This window comes from Phoxinus phoxinus (genome assembly GCF_949152265.1).
Source record: "Phoxinus phoxinus genome assembly, chromosome: 19".
Classification (NCBI taxonomy): Eukaryota; Metazoa; Chordata; class Actinopteri; order Cypriniformes; family Leuciscidae; genus Phoxinus; species Phoxinus phoxinus.
In genome coordinates, this window is record NC_136894.1 from 21,395,788 (window position 1) to 21,412,993 (window position 17,206).

The window sequence follows — 17,206 nt, forward strand, 5'->3', positions numbered from 1 at the left end:
TTACGTAGCCTATATTCTTAATAGCCTATTTACGCATATTTTATTTTGTCCGAAAAAAACACAGAAAATATATCGGATCATGCGATTGTGTCAAACTCTCAATGTTCGAGCTACTAAGAAAACAAAAAATCGCTTAGTTTACACATCAGAAAGTAATTACACTTAAAAAAACATGTTGTTTTGTGAATCAGAATAATTTAAATAGGCTATGTAGAATTACATTCAAGAAAATTTCGCGCGCTCTGGACTGCAGATTAACAGGGTTATTTTTCGTTTTCATGCAACATCAGAACCATATAGCCTACTAATTTGTTCCTGCATTCAATCATTCAGAAAACATTGTATTCGCCCGCCTGGTATTTAGTTTGACGCTTTTCAACCTTCTCACATAAATAGGCTACATCGTTTTCTTCCAAAAACAAAATCGAAATGAACTCGTATTAAATTGTAGGCTAGGCTATTCATTCTCCACAGATCTGCTAACATTTGTGATACAAAGTCGCAGGCCAGACTGGCCAGTAAAAGTAAAAGGCTTCTGTGACGCATCTCATTCACCAAAGATTTCTCACCATTCGACTCTTCTCCTTTGTAAGCTTTGAGACTAGCCATCAAAGTCTGAATAGGCCAACAGGCACAGTGTCGCGGTCAGACGACAACTTTCAACTTGACCTTGGCCTGCAGACGCGTCAGCTCCGCACGTAAACCGCACAGTCGAATACGGGGGGTGTTCTCTGTCTCCGCATCTTGTAAACAAAACGGAAGCCATCGCAGCAGGACTTCATGCCACGTTCAAAAAATTGGACATTTTTCTTTAACTGCCATTACTTGCAACCAATTTTCTAAGTATTGTAAAAATAATAATAACCTGTAGCCTAGATTTCGTTGTTAGCCGTTAAAGGGCACACCTGGCTTGCTGTAGCACACACTTGTATATGATGAACGAGTAGCCTATAGCCTGTTGTTTGAGAATGTAAAAATTATTCGAAGATTTAGAGAGTAGCCCAGCCTATTTTTGGGAAAATTAAGTAGGTCTACTTTTTAAACCTCTTTATTGAGTAGTTAACAGCATAACAATTATTATTATTATTATTATTTTAAATCTTACGCAGTTCTGTTGAAATCTTAATCTTCAAATTGATTGCAGGGCCACCAAAGGCTAAACAGTGGCAGCCGCTCACAAATTGCGGTCATGCACAAATGGATTGTTTGCAAAAAATTGACTGGAATCTTGTGCGCTTATAGGCTACAATTACACAATATTCGTTCAATGTTTACTCCAGCGCTCGTGACTATTTTAAATAACAAAACAGTATACTAATGAACCTTTTTGTTCTAGTTCCATGAAAGTGGATACAGAGATGAAATCGCATGAAAGACCACATCTGGATTCACCATTTTCCGTTAATCTATTCACCTTCTTTAACATCTTTAAACGGGTAAAATTCGTTGACATATAGTCATCTCACATCACGGCATTTTTCCTCGCTTTAATTGTTAGCACTTGAGGTGATTATCGTCCTAGTTTACATATCACATGACCAGTTTTGAGCCAATCGAGGCGTGATCCTGGACGTGCGCAGGGTGCGTCAGAGTCGCTTGACTCTCGCGGAATCGACTGTCTCCTCTTTTTCAGTCTCGGGGCTTCTCAAAAAAGAGCCACACGTCTCAATGTCCGACGGGCTATGACAACGTCACTGCTTCTCCGCACGCGCTGGATTGACCCGGTCATGTTTCTCTATGATAACGGTGGCTGCTTGGACGACACCGGCAAGAATATGGAAGGGTTCACGGGAGGTAACTTCTCGCCGAGCCCGTGCAGGAATTTGATGGCTCACCCTGCCTCTCTTGCGCCCAGCGCTGCCTATCCCTCAAGCGAAGTGGCTGCCGCTGGAGCGGGTGAGCCTGGTAAGCAATGCAGCCCATGCTCAGCTGTCCAGGGTTCAGCCAGCGCTTCAATTACATACGGATATTTCGGTGGCGGTGGATACTATCCTTGCCGAATGTCCCACCACCACGGGGGCGGTGGAGGTGTGAAGCCATGCACCCAATCCCCCATCTCTTCCTCACCTTACGGGGAAAAATACATGGACACGTCCGCTTCTACAGGGGAAGATTATACCACTTCGCGCGCCAAGGAGTTTGCCTTCTACTCGAGCTACGCCTCGAGCCCGTATCAGCCGGTTCCGAGCTATCTGGATGTGCCTGTAGTCCAGGCAGTGAGCGGGCCTGCAGAGCCCCGACATGAGTCCTTATTACCAATGGAGAGTTACCAACCGTGGGCTATCACAACCAGTGGCTGGAACGGGCAGGTCTACTGCACCAAAGAGCAGCCACAGACGGGAAACGTGTGGAAGTCTTCTATACCAGGTAAGGCAGAATATTGTCAGAATAGCGCAACAACAACAAAAAAATAAATAAAAAGGAAGAAAAAGTATTATACAGTAGCCTATTACTACTTCCCCCCCCCCCCCCCCCCAGCGTATCAAAACGGTGTGTTCATACAAAGCATACAGTAGTAGGCTACTGTGCATTCATCCTTAAACACATTTCAATACTCTTATTGCAATTTTCTTTTCAGAGGCAGTGTCTCATGGAGGGGCAGACGTCAGCTCCTTCCGCCGCGGGAGGAAAAAACGTGTTCCATACACCAAGCTGCAGCTTAAGGAGCTGGAACGGGAGTATGCCGCCAACAAGTTTATCACCAAGGACAAACGCAGGCGGATATCCGCTCAGTCCAACCTGTCTGAACGACAGGTCACTATCTGGTTCCAGAACCGAAGGGTAAAGGAGAAAAAAGTCGTCAACAAATCGAAAAGCAGCAGTTAGCTTTTGTAAATGCAAGCGAACAATTGTAAACAGTGATGGCACACACACACACACACACACACACACACACACACACACACACACACACACACTCAAAGCTATGAAATTATAGACGTTTGAACGAATACATGTTTTCCTTGGACTACTGCTTTGAAGTGATCACTTTGGATCGGACAGGGGTGATAGTGACGCGGTGCGTCATTTCTGCGCTGCAAACGGTGTATGGCCATATTCCCAACTCAGGACAAAGAGGGCCAAAAGATAAGTCTGTTTGTTGAGATTATTTACTGCTCACCAAAATATCTAATGAAGAGAAATACATTGGATATTTAAATTGTGATACTGTAACTCTTTACAGTGTGGTACGACTTTTTTTTTACCACCCCCATTGTCGATTATAATTGATATATATATATACTTTGCTTGAAATCTCAAGTTCATGGAATTTCGTATCATGCCGGAGAATATGAGGCATGGAGCCTGTAGTTTATCAGGTCCATGTACAATCTGTGGTCATGTTTGTGCCAAAATAATATACACTATAAACTTACGTGTGTGTTAAAGAGTAGCCTATATGTGTTTTGTCGTTGTATAGTTTTGCGCAAAATCCGTCCTAATAAACCATTCTTAAGAAAAATATGTATGGCGACGTATTAATTTATACCCTTGTATTGCAACATCAAACCACATGACAAAAATGAACCATTCAAATGGCAAAATTACAAAACTTGAACTTGAATTGCATTTAACACGCCAATAATCTTTGTAAATGCAGCAGTTGATGCAAGCAAGTAATTGACCTGTTGGATGGTATCCAAAACTTTATGGACTGTAAAAGACGCATGTCTTCAGCGTGCATATTCTATGATTTCCCCCCTGTCCGTAGGCTGTAACAAGAAGTGATGTATTCGGATTTGCTCTTGAGTTATGTAAAACTAGGTGGGTGCGTACCTCAGCCGTAGGATAGAGCAATTGCGCCATCTTCTGATATACATTTGTAAGTGAAGCAAGCCGGTCTTACTCATTTTACTTATTAAAATGAATAAAGCCTAAGGAAACATTTGTCCAAATTGTAATCCCACATAATGATCTGTTATGTATTAATGTAGGCTATTACTCATTCAGTTTAATTTTGCATCTTGGCGCATAATTTCCACAGAGCGCATGCAAATTGGTTAATATTATAAAATAAAAACAAGTAGGCTATGGACTCAAAATAATTAAAATATAGGCCTATACAAAAAAGCGATCTCGGGGACAATATTGTTTTTAACAAATGTATCATACAATTATAATAAAGTGTTACCATCTTATTTTGAGAACGCTTGAATCTGTTCACGTTGCTTCTCGGTCAAGAAAATTTAATGTAGCTAACGATTGCATAATTATGTATTTTATATAGGCCTACATGAAACATCTAAGTTGCAGACTAATTTGATTAATTGAGACTGAAATTAAGACTTGTAGATAAATGTCAATTTGTGCAAATTACACATGCCGGACAAGGAGGACGAATTCTAAGAATATCGTGTTTATAAGCCTCTGGCGTTTTAATGTGCATCGAACATTTAGGACAACATGAAGATAAAACTGTCAATTTGCTCAGGCTTGCTTCTAATGACACAGCTACAAGGTAGAACGTGTAATTTAATTTAACGTGATGTTAAGTTTCAATTTCTTTAATTTTTAAGAATTTAGAACTTTAAAGAATTTTAGAAAGCTTATAGAATTTGGAATACATTTTGTTTTATAATAGAACGACTGCAGCTGAATACTCTCGAATTATGTTGTAATGCTCTGGCTTTTCATTTTGGAGTACAGTATAGTTTTGTTGTAGTACTTTATTTATAATCATGTCATGAATTATTTTTAGATCAGGTTTCATGTTTTTTTTAGTTTTTTTTTTAGTTTGGCAAATAGGACGCACACAAATAGACAGACAAAGTTAAATAAGTTTTTTTTTAACTTATTTATTTTAACCATCCTTTGTAGTGTCTTATGATCAAAATTTAACAGGAAGTAATTTTTATCAAGATGGTCAAGATTTATCAAGATTTTATCAAGAAAATTCGGCTGACTACTGAATCGTTATCACACAACTGGTTTGTCTGTTGGCCAAAATATTGGATAATTATAAAAATATTTAAACCTTAATTTAACACGCGATTGGCACATTTACATAAGCAAATTTCAAAGTAAAAAAAAAATAAAATAACACCCTGGTGTAGCCTAACTTAAGACATTTCTTAACCACATACAAACCAGAATTTCCTTATTTTGCAGCTTATCTGTATATACATGTAGCCTATATATGTATAGGCCTATCTTACAACCTCCATGGTATGGTCCCGACGCCCCTCATGTCTACACAACACCCGATATTGACCTTTATATATTAGCTAGATTTTCATAATTAGGTAGGAAACTGACTTGACGCTGGTGATGAAAAGATGCTTATGCCTTCCAAAGTCACGTTTCAGTTTTCTGCGTCAGCCTGTCTGTGTGTTTAAGGTCTGTTGTGTTGACGTAATGTCTCAAGTGCGCGCACGTAGTCTCGAAAGAGTGAATGCATTTGAACCATTCGCGAGTCCTTTGCTTACTAGTAAATCTGGTTTCTGGCGCCATCTACAGAACAAAAATTGAACTGCACCTAATCGGTAATTCTCTCTCTCTCTCTCTCTCTCTCTCTCTCTCTCTCCTCTCTCTCTCTCTCTCTCTCTCTCTCTCTCTCTCTCTCTCTCTCTCTCTCTCTCTCTCTCTCTCTCTCTCTCTCTCTCTCTCTCTCTCTCTCTCTCTCAGTCCTAAAACGGACCTGTTATAAAACATTTATTTGTTTTAATCATTTTAATGTGATTTGTTCTATAAAACCCTTTTACATGTCCGTATTGATAGAAAGCATTATAGATGAAGATGATTTTAATATAGACAACTTATTTTAAAGGCCCTATATTGAATATAGTTTAGCTATAATTCGGCGATACCCAAGACTTTGGCTCAAACACCCGAATGTTTCAGGAGAGAATGTCGGAATGTGTTGTGAGAGATTTGTTAGAGATTTGTGAATGACTGGTAAAATGGCGCGGGTATTTCTCAGGTTTCATTCTGTGAGCCATTAGAAGGGGTTAAAGCTCGGGGTGGTCGTCTAGACAATGAAAGCCAAGGCCACATACAATATCTCAAGCGTAGGCTACGTCTGGTTTATACATTTTATTAAAAATAGGCCTATATGTCTATTTTATATTTGATAACTGTTCCTTAGTACTCTCTTGACAATGTGTTTGATGTAGAATTTCATGACGCAAAGTCTTTGTTAGATACAATGATATATTTCTTAGATGCATGCTCATTTATCGCGCTCCTTTTTAAAACACGACTCGATCAAATAATATTGCTAAATATCTTAAATATCGTATTTAAAACACTTCCAATGGTGAAGGAGATGGTCATAATATCCAAATTCAAACATAAATTATCCCAATTCTAAACAACACAGAAAAAAACTTAAAATGCGCTTCATGTGGTAAAACGTTATTTATTTGAATTTGTTCTCAAAAACAACATCACTGAATATCAATACATTATCTAACAAAATATATAACTCTTGAAAAAGTCATTTACAATTTTTAAAATCCCATAATGTGTATATGTAAATGTGTATACATGTAAATATGTAGGTTTTATAATGTTATTCTATATAGCCTAATAACATTATATATAGCCTATAATGTATAATGTTTTTTGCTTTAACCATTTTAAACAAATAGTTAGTCTATAGCCTATATATTATTCTAGACTAGAAAATGTAGCCTACATGTGTTTAAGTGAATTTATTGCATCGTTAGTCAGCCCCTGAATTGTCGTGCACTTTCAAAACAATTTTCTTTGACAATATATTTTTAAAAGTGTCAAAAAATACAAAGATAGGCTACAGGTTTTAAGCGGTCACTTTAGCCTGAAATTACGCATAATCTATCTAGATAATATATAGGCTACGCTTTGTAGATAACACAGGAGTTACTAATCAGTGAAATGAAATCCGTTGTAGTTTTAGGATGTTTGGTATAGCGGGTGTTGCATGCCAATTTCAAAAGCCTTTGTAGCTTAGTTCCAAATAGAATCGAAACCTTTTAGAATTAATTCCATCTTGGTATTAATTTTTATTGCTTCGTTTGATCCTCAGTGGAATGTACAAAGTAAAGAGACGCTAAATTGCATTATTTAGCGTTATTTGCAATTGTTTGACGACAATAAAATTATTTATTTTATTATCATTGTTGGTAATTATTTTGTAGGCTATTACACTGTTGTTTAAAACAATGGTAATGTAATAGAAATTATCGTAATATGCTGCATGCATTTTAATATATAGGAACATTTTACAAATAAGTCATTTGTAATCTAATTTGAAGCTAATTGCAGACCATTATTTCTCCGCCCGCATGCCCAAGCAAAAAAAAAAAAAAAGCAAAGGGCTCATTAACTGTTCTGCTGTTTCTGCATTTTTGATAGACTTGCTCTTGCAATGTTTCGCTGAGTTTAATGGGGATTTCTAGAATACAACTGACAAAGTTTTTTCGTACCTAAAGTGATTTTCATGGGGATCGTCCACTCCATACATTTCCAAATCCAGTTTGGCTGCAAAAACATTATTTTTTTTCCTTCTTTTTATTAGATTAAATATTATTTAGCTTCACATTGATTATTCTTTTTTTACGATTACTAAAAACGGCGTGTTGCTGCGTGTGATAGGCCTATTCTATTTTTGTAATTAATTACTTTGTGGCATTATTAGTGTGAGAGAGACTGTAGCCTAGGCTATACAATTTTATTGTGGTTCCGTTCTCTCTTTTTTTCCTCAAGTGGCTGTTTTCCCCTACTTGTCACGTTATATTGCTTTCTGTCGTTCCCTTATGTGAAAGCGACATTTGTGAATCTCCATCCGGGGTATAGAGTGGCTTGCGTGGCGTTTGTTGTTCATTCTCTTTTTCAGACTTGCGCGGTGGGCGGTAGCCCGTCCCCCTCCCCGAACTTGAAGTCGACCCTGAGGGAGGGGGTGCGGGCCGCAACATCAGACTAGACATAGATCACTGGGGAAGAAAAAGCCAAAAGAGCAACAGAATGACATTATGTCATAACTTTATATAATAGCAAGTTGATATAATCTCTTACTAAATGTATGCTGTAGTTGGATATTAATGTCCGTGTGGCATTATATCGTATTATTCATATATTCTTATTATTTCAGTCCATGTTCCTGTTATTATAAATAGGTAATTTGTCTAAACTAATCTTACCTTGCTCTTAAACTGTAGCGCTTCGCTATAGAGTCGTTACTTACTTTTTTGTAGTAGCTACAGAGAAATAGCTGTCTTTAGCAGAGATATGCCTCAGTGCCACTCATTCATCTTGGCTGAGCAGCATAGTTCTGTTGTGTAAAAAATAAAAAAAAAGATGTAAAGGGGTCGCACTATATAGATCGTACAAATTGCATCAAAATATCTGCTTGCCCATCGCAGGTTTCCGTTGCACTCGGGTCCCAAAAGCTGGAAGCTTTAAAGCACACGGCGCGGAATGTGTCATGAGTTGACGAAGAGGCGGAGCATCTGGTCTCGTGGCTACCAATTTTGTGTTTGTGTCATTCTGCTATTTGTCGTGAAGAACCTATTACTGTTGGTAATAGAATCGTATCAGAATATTTAAAAAAAGCCGGACAATCACCGTGCAAACATTATGAACGTTGCACTAAACGAGGCTCATGTTTCTCACCTCCCTCTGCGTTCCTCGGAGGCACGTATGGGGATTAAGGGTAATGTGTTGTGGAATAGCGAGGCCTTTAAACCGGCCTAATCCAGCTTTCAAAACTACGGTTAAACTTGTTTATTCTCGGGTCTTTCAAAAGTAAAAGTAAAAAAAAAAAAAAAAAAAAAAAACTTTTCTAGAAGAGCCTGCCAAAACAAAATGTCATACACATGATATTTAAAAAAAACAATAACAATGTTCTGAAATCTGAGATAGTTGTCAGAAAAGGTCCCGGTATATAGCTACTGTGGAATTATTGAATTGAAGTTTAAATGTATCACTTCTTTAGTAGACCTAGGCCTGTCAAAACTTTAGGCCTATGGCGTTAACTACAAAGTGGCCGCGGTGATACGCATCTGAAGGTAGTTCGTTAGTACTTTATACATAAATTGGTCTTGGAATGAGTATTGCAAAAACTGAACAGAGAAGTATACTGACGATCTAGGCCTGATTATTATGAATAATCATGTGTTCAGATTTATATACATAATCATTAACTGTTAAATGTCATGCTAGCTACTATCACTGCTCGCATTTGTTGTGTCAAATAACTTAATGAAAACAAAATAAGAAAAATGATTGAAAGACTGTAAGGTATAGTGAATACATTTATAAATGTTTTGTTTAAGGCTTATATGATTTCTGGATTAAAGAAACCACACTTTTCTCTACAGCCTTTAGGCTATAAAAATACTTGTTTGCTTTTCTTAGTTTTGATGCCGTTTGTAATAGCATTGCTCGCTCGCAGTCACAAACTATGTTTTCCTGACTTATAAACTTATAAGCTTACAGGCTATTTGCGGATACTTTATTTTTTAGAATTTCGTTTAGAAAACAGTAATAGCCTACATCATAACGTCTATTTTCCAGTTTAAAATATATTCATACGTCCCTATCAATTGAACACAATCCTGATTATTTGTTCTGCCGCCTCAACAGAGATTTTTTTTTAATCTTCACAAACTAGTTTTCGCAAAGACATTACAAATACATTCGTAATTCATATAGCTTTCTCGTCATACAAACAGTGAGCGAGGATCTATTAATTTCTTTTCCAGATCACGTGACCCTGGCCTCAGTTGGAGTGGACAGAGATGAATTTCCACGTCATCTTACGTCTCAACATTTCTGCCTCGTCTCGATACCCCTACAACGCGGGTAAGAGGCACGCGCACATGAGAGCATGTTGTGGGCGTTGCGTATAGGTCTCGCTAGCCCAAGCTAGACGCTGCGCGGGTACAATGATGGATTTTGACGAGAGGGTTTCCGTTGGCTCCAACATGTATCTGCCCAGCTGCACTTATTACGTTCCGGGTGCTGATTTCTCCACGTTGCCCTCTTTTCTATCTCAAAGTCAGTCTTCTCGTCCCGTCACCTACTCTTACTCCTCTAACCTGCCTCAGGTACAGCATGTCAGGGAGGTTACATTCCGTGACTATGCTATTGACGCGTCCAGTAAATGGCCTCACCGGGGTCCACTGGCTCAGTGTTATCCGTCGGAGGACATTGTACACAGGGAGTGTTTACCAGCGGCAACGACAGTTGGTGAAATGTTCCCCAAAAATAACGCATCTGCGTATTATCACTCTACATCGAACTCGACCTCCGCGCACAATTTCTACGGCAGTGTTGGAAGAAACGGGGTGCTTCCTCAAGCATTTGACCAGTTTTTCGACAACGCTTACGGCGGCTCGGAGAGCGTAGCGAACAGCGAATTTGCAGCGAGGGATAAAACGCACTCCAACAAACAGCCAACGCCAGCGCCCGCGCCGGAGCAGGACTCCGAAGGAAAGGAACGACAGGAGACCAGTAGTCCCGAATCTTCTTCCGGAAACAATGAGGAAAAGACTAGCGCTGCGAGCAGTAAGTAGGCTATGAGCTCAGCGAGACTGTCATGCGAGAAAGTTTGCAATCTTGCCGCTCCTGTTAAATTTTTATATGCTGTTTTATAAGCGTATAAGGTTTATAGAGGGCCTGAGATTTTCCCAACAAAACCTATGCTACTTATAAACTGTGAGAATCACGTGCTTGGAATTGAAATTGGCCATGAAAAGACTCAAAGCTAGCGCAATTTTAACTTGAACTTTAAAATGCGTTTAAGTGGCCGCAGTGATTTCACAGGAATGCGTACAACATTTAGAGTAGCAAGCTTCTCGTATATCTCTGGTAATTCATGCATGTTTCTCCACTGGTTAAAAAAAAATAAGAATATGCTATTTTAGCCTATATATGTATATGTGTGTGTGTGTGTGTGTGTGTGTGTGTGTGTGTGTATATATATATATATATATATATATAATTTTTTACAACGCTTGTAGGCTAGAATAAAACGGTTCGACTGTTTGTTTTCGTATTAAACAACCGTTATTAATAATGATCATAGGCTAATAATATATAATAATATTGCATATAATAATAAATAATAGATTAGTTTAGCCTATATTTATATATTTGACATTAATAACCTCAATAACCAATATTTTATATATAGGTTTTTCTTATCTTTCATAATCTAAATTTAGAGCAATGACTTTTTTTTTTTCATTGTCTCTTAGGTGGACCCAGGGTACGCAAGAAGAGATGTCCCTACACTAAATTTCAAATTCGGGAGCTCGAGAGGGAATTCTTCTTCAGCGTGTACATCAACAAAGAGAAACGACTTCAGCTCTCACGGATGCTTAACCTCACCGATCGCCAAGTAAAAATATGGTTCCAGAACCGGCGCATGAAGGAAAAGAAACTAAATCGGGACCGGTTACAGTACTACACCAACCCACTGCTCTAGAACAAGGAAATATCAACAGATAATATACAACAGCTTCAATAATGAGATCACATACGAGACGTTATAGACTCTCAGCGGTTAACTTCAAGTTCGTGACTGACAAGGCACCATTCACTTGTATACAATTACAGAGAGCATATAGGCCTATGACATTTAAATTCACATAATTTAAGTATACGGATTGTTTTATGCTCGTAATAAATAAACGTATAGGCCTACAATTTTGTGGCCAACAGAAATTATTTAATTATTAGCTCGTGATACACACTAAACAAGTAGGCTACTTTCCCCCTTGCATTTATGATGGACACGCGAAGATTGAGTGCAAATGGCTGAAATATATGGGTCTAAACAAGGAAAGACTTTTGACATGCCATTCGTGTGGCGTGTTAATTTCGGTGGAGGAATGTTGTGCAAGTTGGCCTAATGACTTTGGTGTGACCAAATAGAAGAAAAAGTGCCAGAAGCAGACTGCACCCAATTTTCGAATTATTTATTTGATTTGCTTGCAAATGGAATTTCCACCATCGTTGTTTGTTAGTGAACACTTTAAGCAATAACACTTTCTTCTACATGCCGTCTCGGGATTGTACATTTAAACTCATTACAAGCAACTATGTAGGTTACTCGTTATATCCAAAGTTTTCACTTGCAAACTCTGAACAAAGACAATAAGCTCGTTGACTGCACGGAAAATGCAAACTCGCTCAATCTCATCCTAGTCTTAAACAACATTTCCGGACTCGAATAAGCTCATCTTTAAGAAGTGGACTCTTTACATAACTGTTCTCACAAGACACTTATTTGCCCATGTTCTACTACACCGTGATGTAAATTTTCACGGGGTTAAAATAAGGTTTGGCCGATTGTAATTCAGAAAATCATCTGTTTAACATAGGCTATATTTCCTAAATTAAATAACCAAAGAGTTACAAAGTATATTTGTAGTACACCGTTTTCTTATAATTGTATATAGGTAAAATTTTGCATGAGCATAAACATGTGCATTATGTGCATTCATGAAGAACAATGTTTTTTGTTGTTTTTTCTCCTTTTTTCTCAAGAACTCTCTCGGACTATGGGATAAAGCAATTGTTACCTGACAGTTTTACAATAGCACTGTGGTTACAGTATTTGCAGTTATCATCTGAATGTTTATGGCCGTACTCGTAGCGTTCATATATGGCAGCCTACGAGCAATAAACTAAGTCAGAGGGAGGGAGAAAGAAAGTAGAAAGTATAAGAGGGGGAGAGAAAGACTGAGCTTTATGGTTGCTTGCTGCTGCAGAGCGACTTGGCCTGGCTGGCGCATCCTTTGAGGCGCTGAGGTATATCCGCCTAATTACGGGGACATCCTCCTTGTTGCTTCAGCAACACGACCATAAAAGCTGTCTGTGTCTGGAGCATTTGGGCAATTGCAGTGTGGTGCCATAAACTGTCTGAGAACCAAGGTTATTAGCCACGATTCCAAGGGGACAGCAAAGAGATATTGAGGGGCGACATTACAAAGTGCTCTTGTGCTTTCTATCTGTTAGTATTAATTGAACACTATTTTTTTCCTGAGACGCGTTGTGCTGTTTCATCTGCTTCATTTCCTTTTTTTGAAAATTATTTTGTCTATATTTAGCCACTTGCAATAATAACTGTCCCATCATGAGCATGTTCAAACGGCCTCCATTGGGAGGCACTCGTGAGATCAATGTCATGGCCGTGGATCATCGACTGCAGACTCAAATCTTTTGAGATCTTTGCAGGTGTTCCAACCGAACTCCCTTAAATTCAGCAAGTCACTAAAACATTCCACAACTTTAACTGTCTGGATCCAGAACACGCATTAAACGTCTTCTGTTCTTATTATATTAAATATGATAGGGTAAAATATGAGGGCATTAACATTTCACTTGTACCACTGAATCAAAAAGTTTATGGCAAATGAACTATGCTCCGTCGTTTAAGAAATCCATTAAGGATACGAAAGATATGCGTTTTCACTTATATTTTAGCCAAAATGATTAGATTAATGTTTTACAAAAATGGTTTGGTGATTTATTGCCAGCTGTAATCAAGGATTTAATGTGGCCTCAGAAATGACGTACATTTTCATTCGAGCTTTCAGCGATCATTGAACATTAACTGGAGAATATAACAGTGAGTAGCCTATGCTGTCTGCACATTTCTTTTTTTCTCTCCGGTTTACAAATTGCAAATGGTGTTTGTAATTGTGATACATTATCGCGACTTTCCGCAAGAGGGATTCAGTAACAGCATGAAAAGGAGAGTAGTGTTACAGTGCGTGTGGACTATTTGTCTCTGGTGCAAAATAAATGCTTCCGCTGATAGCAATAAAATGAGAGATTTTTGTTCTTAGGTTTCTCTTACAGCGAACTCGATCTTGGGGATAAAGAAACGTGCAAAAGGGCTGAGTTTATCTGACATTTGAACTTTGGTACCCAGGCCTATAACTAAAAGACATAGCCTATCAAATATACGATTTAGATCGACAAATATTAAAGAAGGAATTGGTCAGCTGTTGTTATTTTGATGAGGCCTGAAATAGTAATGCCTAAAAGTGTGTGTAGTCCCCAATCTAAGCCTTACTATGTTATTAGACCTAGTATTTATTTTCCAGACTGCACGAATCTAACCACTATGTGACACCTACGACAAATTTCCAAAGATTATTGTCTTAGGATGGTGTATTAAATATGGTCTGTACTCAATGGAAACAATAGGCTATACACTCTAAAAAATGCTGGGTTGTTTCAACCCAATTTTGGGTCAAATATGGACAAACTCAAACGTTGGGTTAAAAATGTAATTTAAAAATGTAACCCAACGGCTGGGTTTGTCCATATTTGACCCAAACTTGGGTTAAAACAACCCAGCATTTTTTAGAGTGTATAGCTATAATAATAATGATAATAATTTATAATCAATAATAATAATAATAATAAAAATTGTATATAACCCTATCCCCAAAATAAAGGTTTACAGGGCATAATAGAAAATAAGTGGTTCAGGAAGAATGAGCACAATAGGAAAGCAAAAGAATATTATATTAATACCAATAGTTCCTTAAATTACACTGTTACATTTAGCCTACTTAATAAAGGTTAAGCCCTTATTGTAAAAACAACTTAAAATATTGAAAGAGAGATAAAATGGTGGGGTTTTCAAGTTTTGTTTTTTTTACTTGAATTTGAACAAGCCAATGTCACTCTAAAAAATGCTGGGTTGTTTTAACCCAATTTTGGGGCAAATATGAACGAACCCAAACGTTGGGTTAAATTTTTAATTTAAAAATGTAACCCAACGGTTTGGCTTTGTCCATATTTGACCCAAAGTTGGGTTGAAACAGCATTTTTTTTAGAGTGCAGTGTCATTTCGGACTGGGTGTGTTTTGCAGAAACATTGTGTCAGTGTTTTGTTTGTTTTATTTATTTTAGCATGTGGATGTTTTAAGGAAAATTAATAATAGGCCTATTCTGGCCAAGTTTGATGAACTGTGCACCAGAAAATTTGTCCCATACATAATTCTACAAATAGCTGTAATATTAATGAAATAATCGACATTAATATTTAATTTGTAGTAACGCTCACGCTGATGGTAAACTGACTCTCCCGATTTCGATTTGGCTAGGCCGAAATATTTTAAAATAATCTCTAAAATTAGCGTGCATTTGAGCTGTTTGGTCGGATTTACACTCTAAAAAATGCTGAAAAAAAGTTTGTGGCAACCCGTAATTCCACACACACATTTTAGCTCTAGGCTACTTCGAGAATCTAGCTCCGTCCCACATGGTCTTCTCTGCAGTCCAAAATGTGCTGCTACACCATAGACAGGTGACGAAGGCATGGAAGGGGTGTGGCTTCGTGTCTCTAGGTTTCCACTGGTTGAAATGTGCGCACTGAATTGAACGAGGGCACCTTTTTACATCCAGTTTGTCAAACGAAGTATAGCCTAAATGACGCCCATCCTTTCTCATCTCCAAACACTTTCCGGTAATGGCGTGTCCAGTTAGCGGGGATGAGTGAGCGTCATTTGGATTCTTTAATTCATAAGCGGACTGAACCTACAGCTTGACCATCATCAGCAGCTAGAGTTTTGCATCTGACTTGGAAGATAATTTTACAAACCAACAAAACTAAACAAAAAGGGCTGTCCAAACCACTTCTGTGATCACTATAGTGATGTGGTCTGGAGAAGCTCGTGTCGCATCTTGTATAGATTCTACCTCTGTCCTCAGGACATCAAAGAAGACGGGCATGTTGTTCGAGTAGCGGAAGTGCACTAAATAAGCAGCGAGCCACAATGATCGAGGATTATGGTTCACGGGATGCGTCGGACTTATACATCCGATAACTTTATCATGGTATCTTGCAGAAATCAGATAGGCCATATGTCGAATCCTGTCTCTACTATGGCTGCTTATAGGCTAGTATTACCAAGGGACAAGATGGAGATGGTAATAGTGTTGTCAGAACGGCCGAAGAAAACGACGAGGAAGAAGTACAAGAAACAAAGCACGTTTGGGAAATATGTCAAGCCTATAACTCGATAGCCTACTTAGCCTTGTTCGGTGTAATGTGACAAAGGTAAGGTAATCGGTTTGTTATTGGTCTGCTCTCCATACCTTTAACTTTACACTTAAAGGCATTAATGTATGAATGGTGCAGAAAATAATGAATTTATTTAATTAAATGTAGGCTAGGCTAGGCCTAATATATTTCTAGTTATTTAGTTTAAGGTATAGGCCTAGGCTATATAGCCTAATAAACAACAAACATGTCGGACATGCTATATCTGCATGGCTCAAGAAAAAATATTTAGATAGCCTATCTACTAAAACCTACTAAACTGAAAGAGTGCGGGTTTAAATCATGTCATAGGCTAATAAATTGCTAAAATAAATAAAGTAAAATGCATTAAAAAAGAACGTCACTTTTAGTTAAAACTAGGCTATTCTATAATAGGCCATCTAGGCTATACAGAAATAAAGATAAACTGTATAGGCTATTCATGCTATTAATCCAGGCCAATAGGTAGGCTACTGAAGATTATTGATATTAGTTCATGTAGCCTTCTAAAAATCGTGATTTAAAATATTGATAGCCTACTTTGTTCAGCTGTAGCCTACTTTACTAATTCTATATCTCATACAGGAAACAAGGAGTGTTCAACAAACTGTCCAACGGAAGACTTCCCGGAAGAAGAGCAGTCCTTTACTAAACAAAAAAACTTACAACTGGAGAAGAGGTTCCTCTACACTCTATGGGGTATGTAGTTTGACTCAGGAGCGCCGCCTAGAAATTGTCTGCAGTGTGCACCTGACCGACAGGCAAGTCAAAATAGTTCCCATTAGAGCCGCCATAAAGTGGAGAAATTCCCCGCGAAAAGACAAAAGACCCGCGAACTCTACCACGGTTATGAGTTTTCATCAAGTCCAGCGACATATTTTTTAGGCTAGCCTTCTTGTTTTCTGCATCTTCTTTTTCTTCGAGATTTTGGTATTTGATTTTCGAGGATGGTAATCATGTGGTTCAAAGCCTATACCAACGTATGGAATGTAAACGATTTCTCTTTGTTCTTGCAATATGCCTACAGCACCCAGCATTGTGAAAAACAAAAAAATATATAGTGCCTAATTGAAGATCATATTATATTGAAATTAATGTAGGCCTTTAGTGTGTCTATTTTTGAATTTAATTGTATAATGATAGGCTTTGCATTTTTTTTGCAAAGAATCATTTAGCCTAGGCCTAGCTAATATCTATATATAATCTATCTATCTATCT

At 38.0% G+C, this 17,206-nt stretch overlaps 2 protein-coding genes across 4 annotated transcripts in view; both read left to right on the forward strand.

Moving 5' to 3' along the window:
- hoxa11a (homeobox A11a) overlaps positions 1 to 13,215 on the forward strand; it is a 37,539-nt gene extending 24,324 nt beyond the window's left edge. Inside the window, exons 2-3 of one of the 2 annotated variants that reach the window (XM_079589950.1) lie at positions 9,684 to 10,488; positions 11,181 to 13,215. In XM_079589950.1, coding sequence (XP_079446076.1) covers positions 9,867 to 10,488; positions 11,181 to 11,410 — 852 coding nt within the window. In that variant the 5' untranslated portion in view covers positions 9,684 to 9,866 and the 3' untranslated portion in view covers positions 11,411 to 13,215. Of the gene's footprint in view, positions 1 to 9,519; positions 10,489 to 11,180 lie in introns of those variants that run through there. The other variant, XM_079589951.1, reaches the window with a different exon arrangement.
- On the forward strand, positions 1,668 to 2,862 carry hoxa13a (homeobox A13a; the record flags this gene model as incomplete). 2 transcript variants are annotated; one of them, XM_079591250.1, is made up of 2 exons in its annotated part: positions 1,668 to 2,367; positions 2,579 to 2,862. In XM_079591250.1, the coding sequence occupies 2 exons, from the start codon at positions 1,683 to 1,685 to the stop codon at positions 2,824 to 2,826; spliced, it is 933 nt and encodes a 310-aa protein (XP_079447376.1). In that variant the 3' UTR covers positions 2,827 to 2,862. The 2 variants fall into 2 exon arrangements, with proteins under 2 accessions (XP_079447376.1, XP_079447375.1); XM_079591249.1 differs by having other exon boundaries at positions 1,683 to 2,367; positions 2,585 to 2,862.
- Positions 13,216 to 17,206: the final 3,991 nt, after the last annotated feature.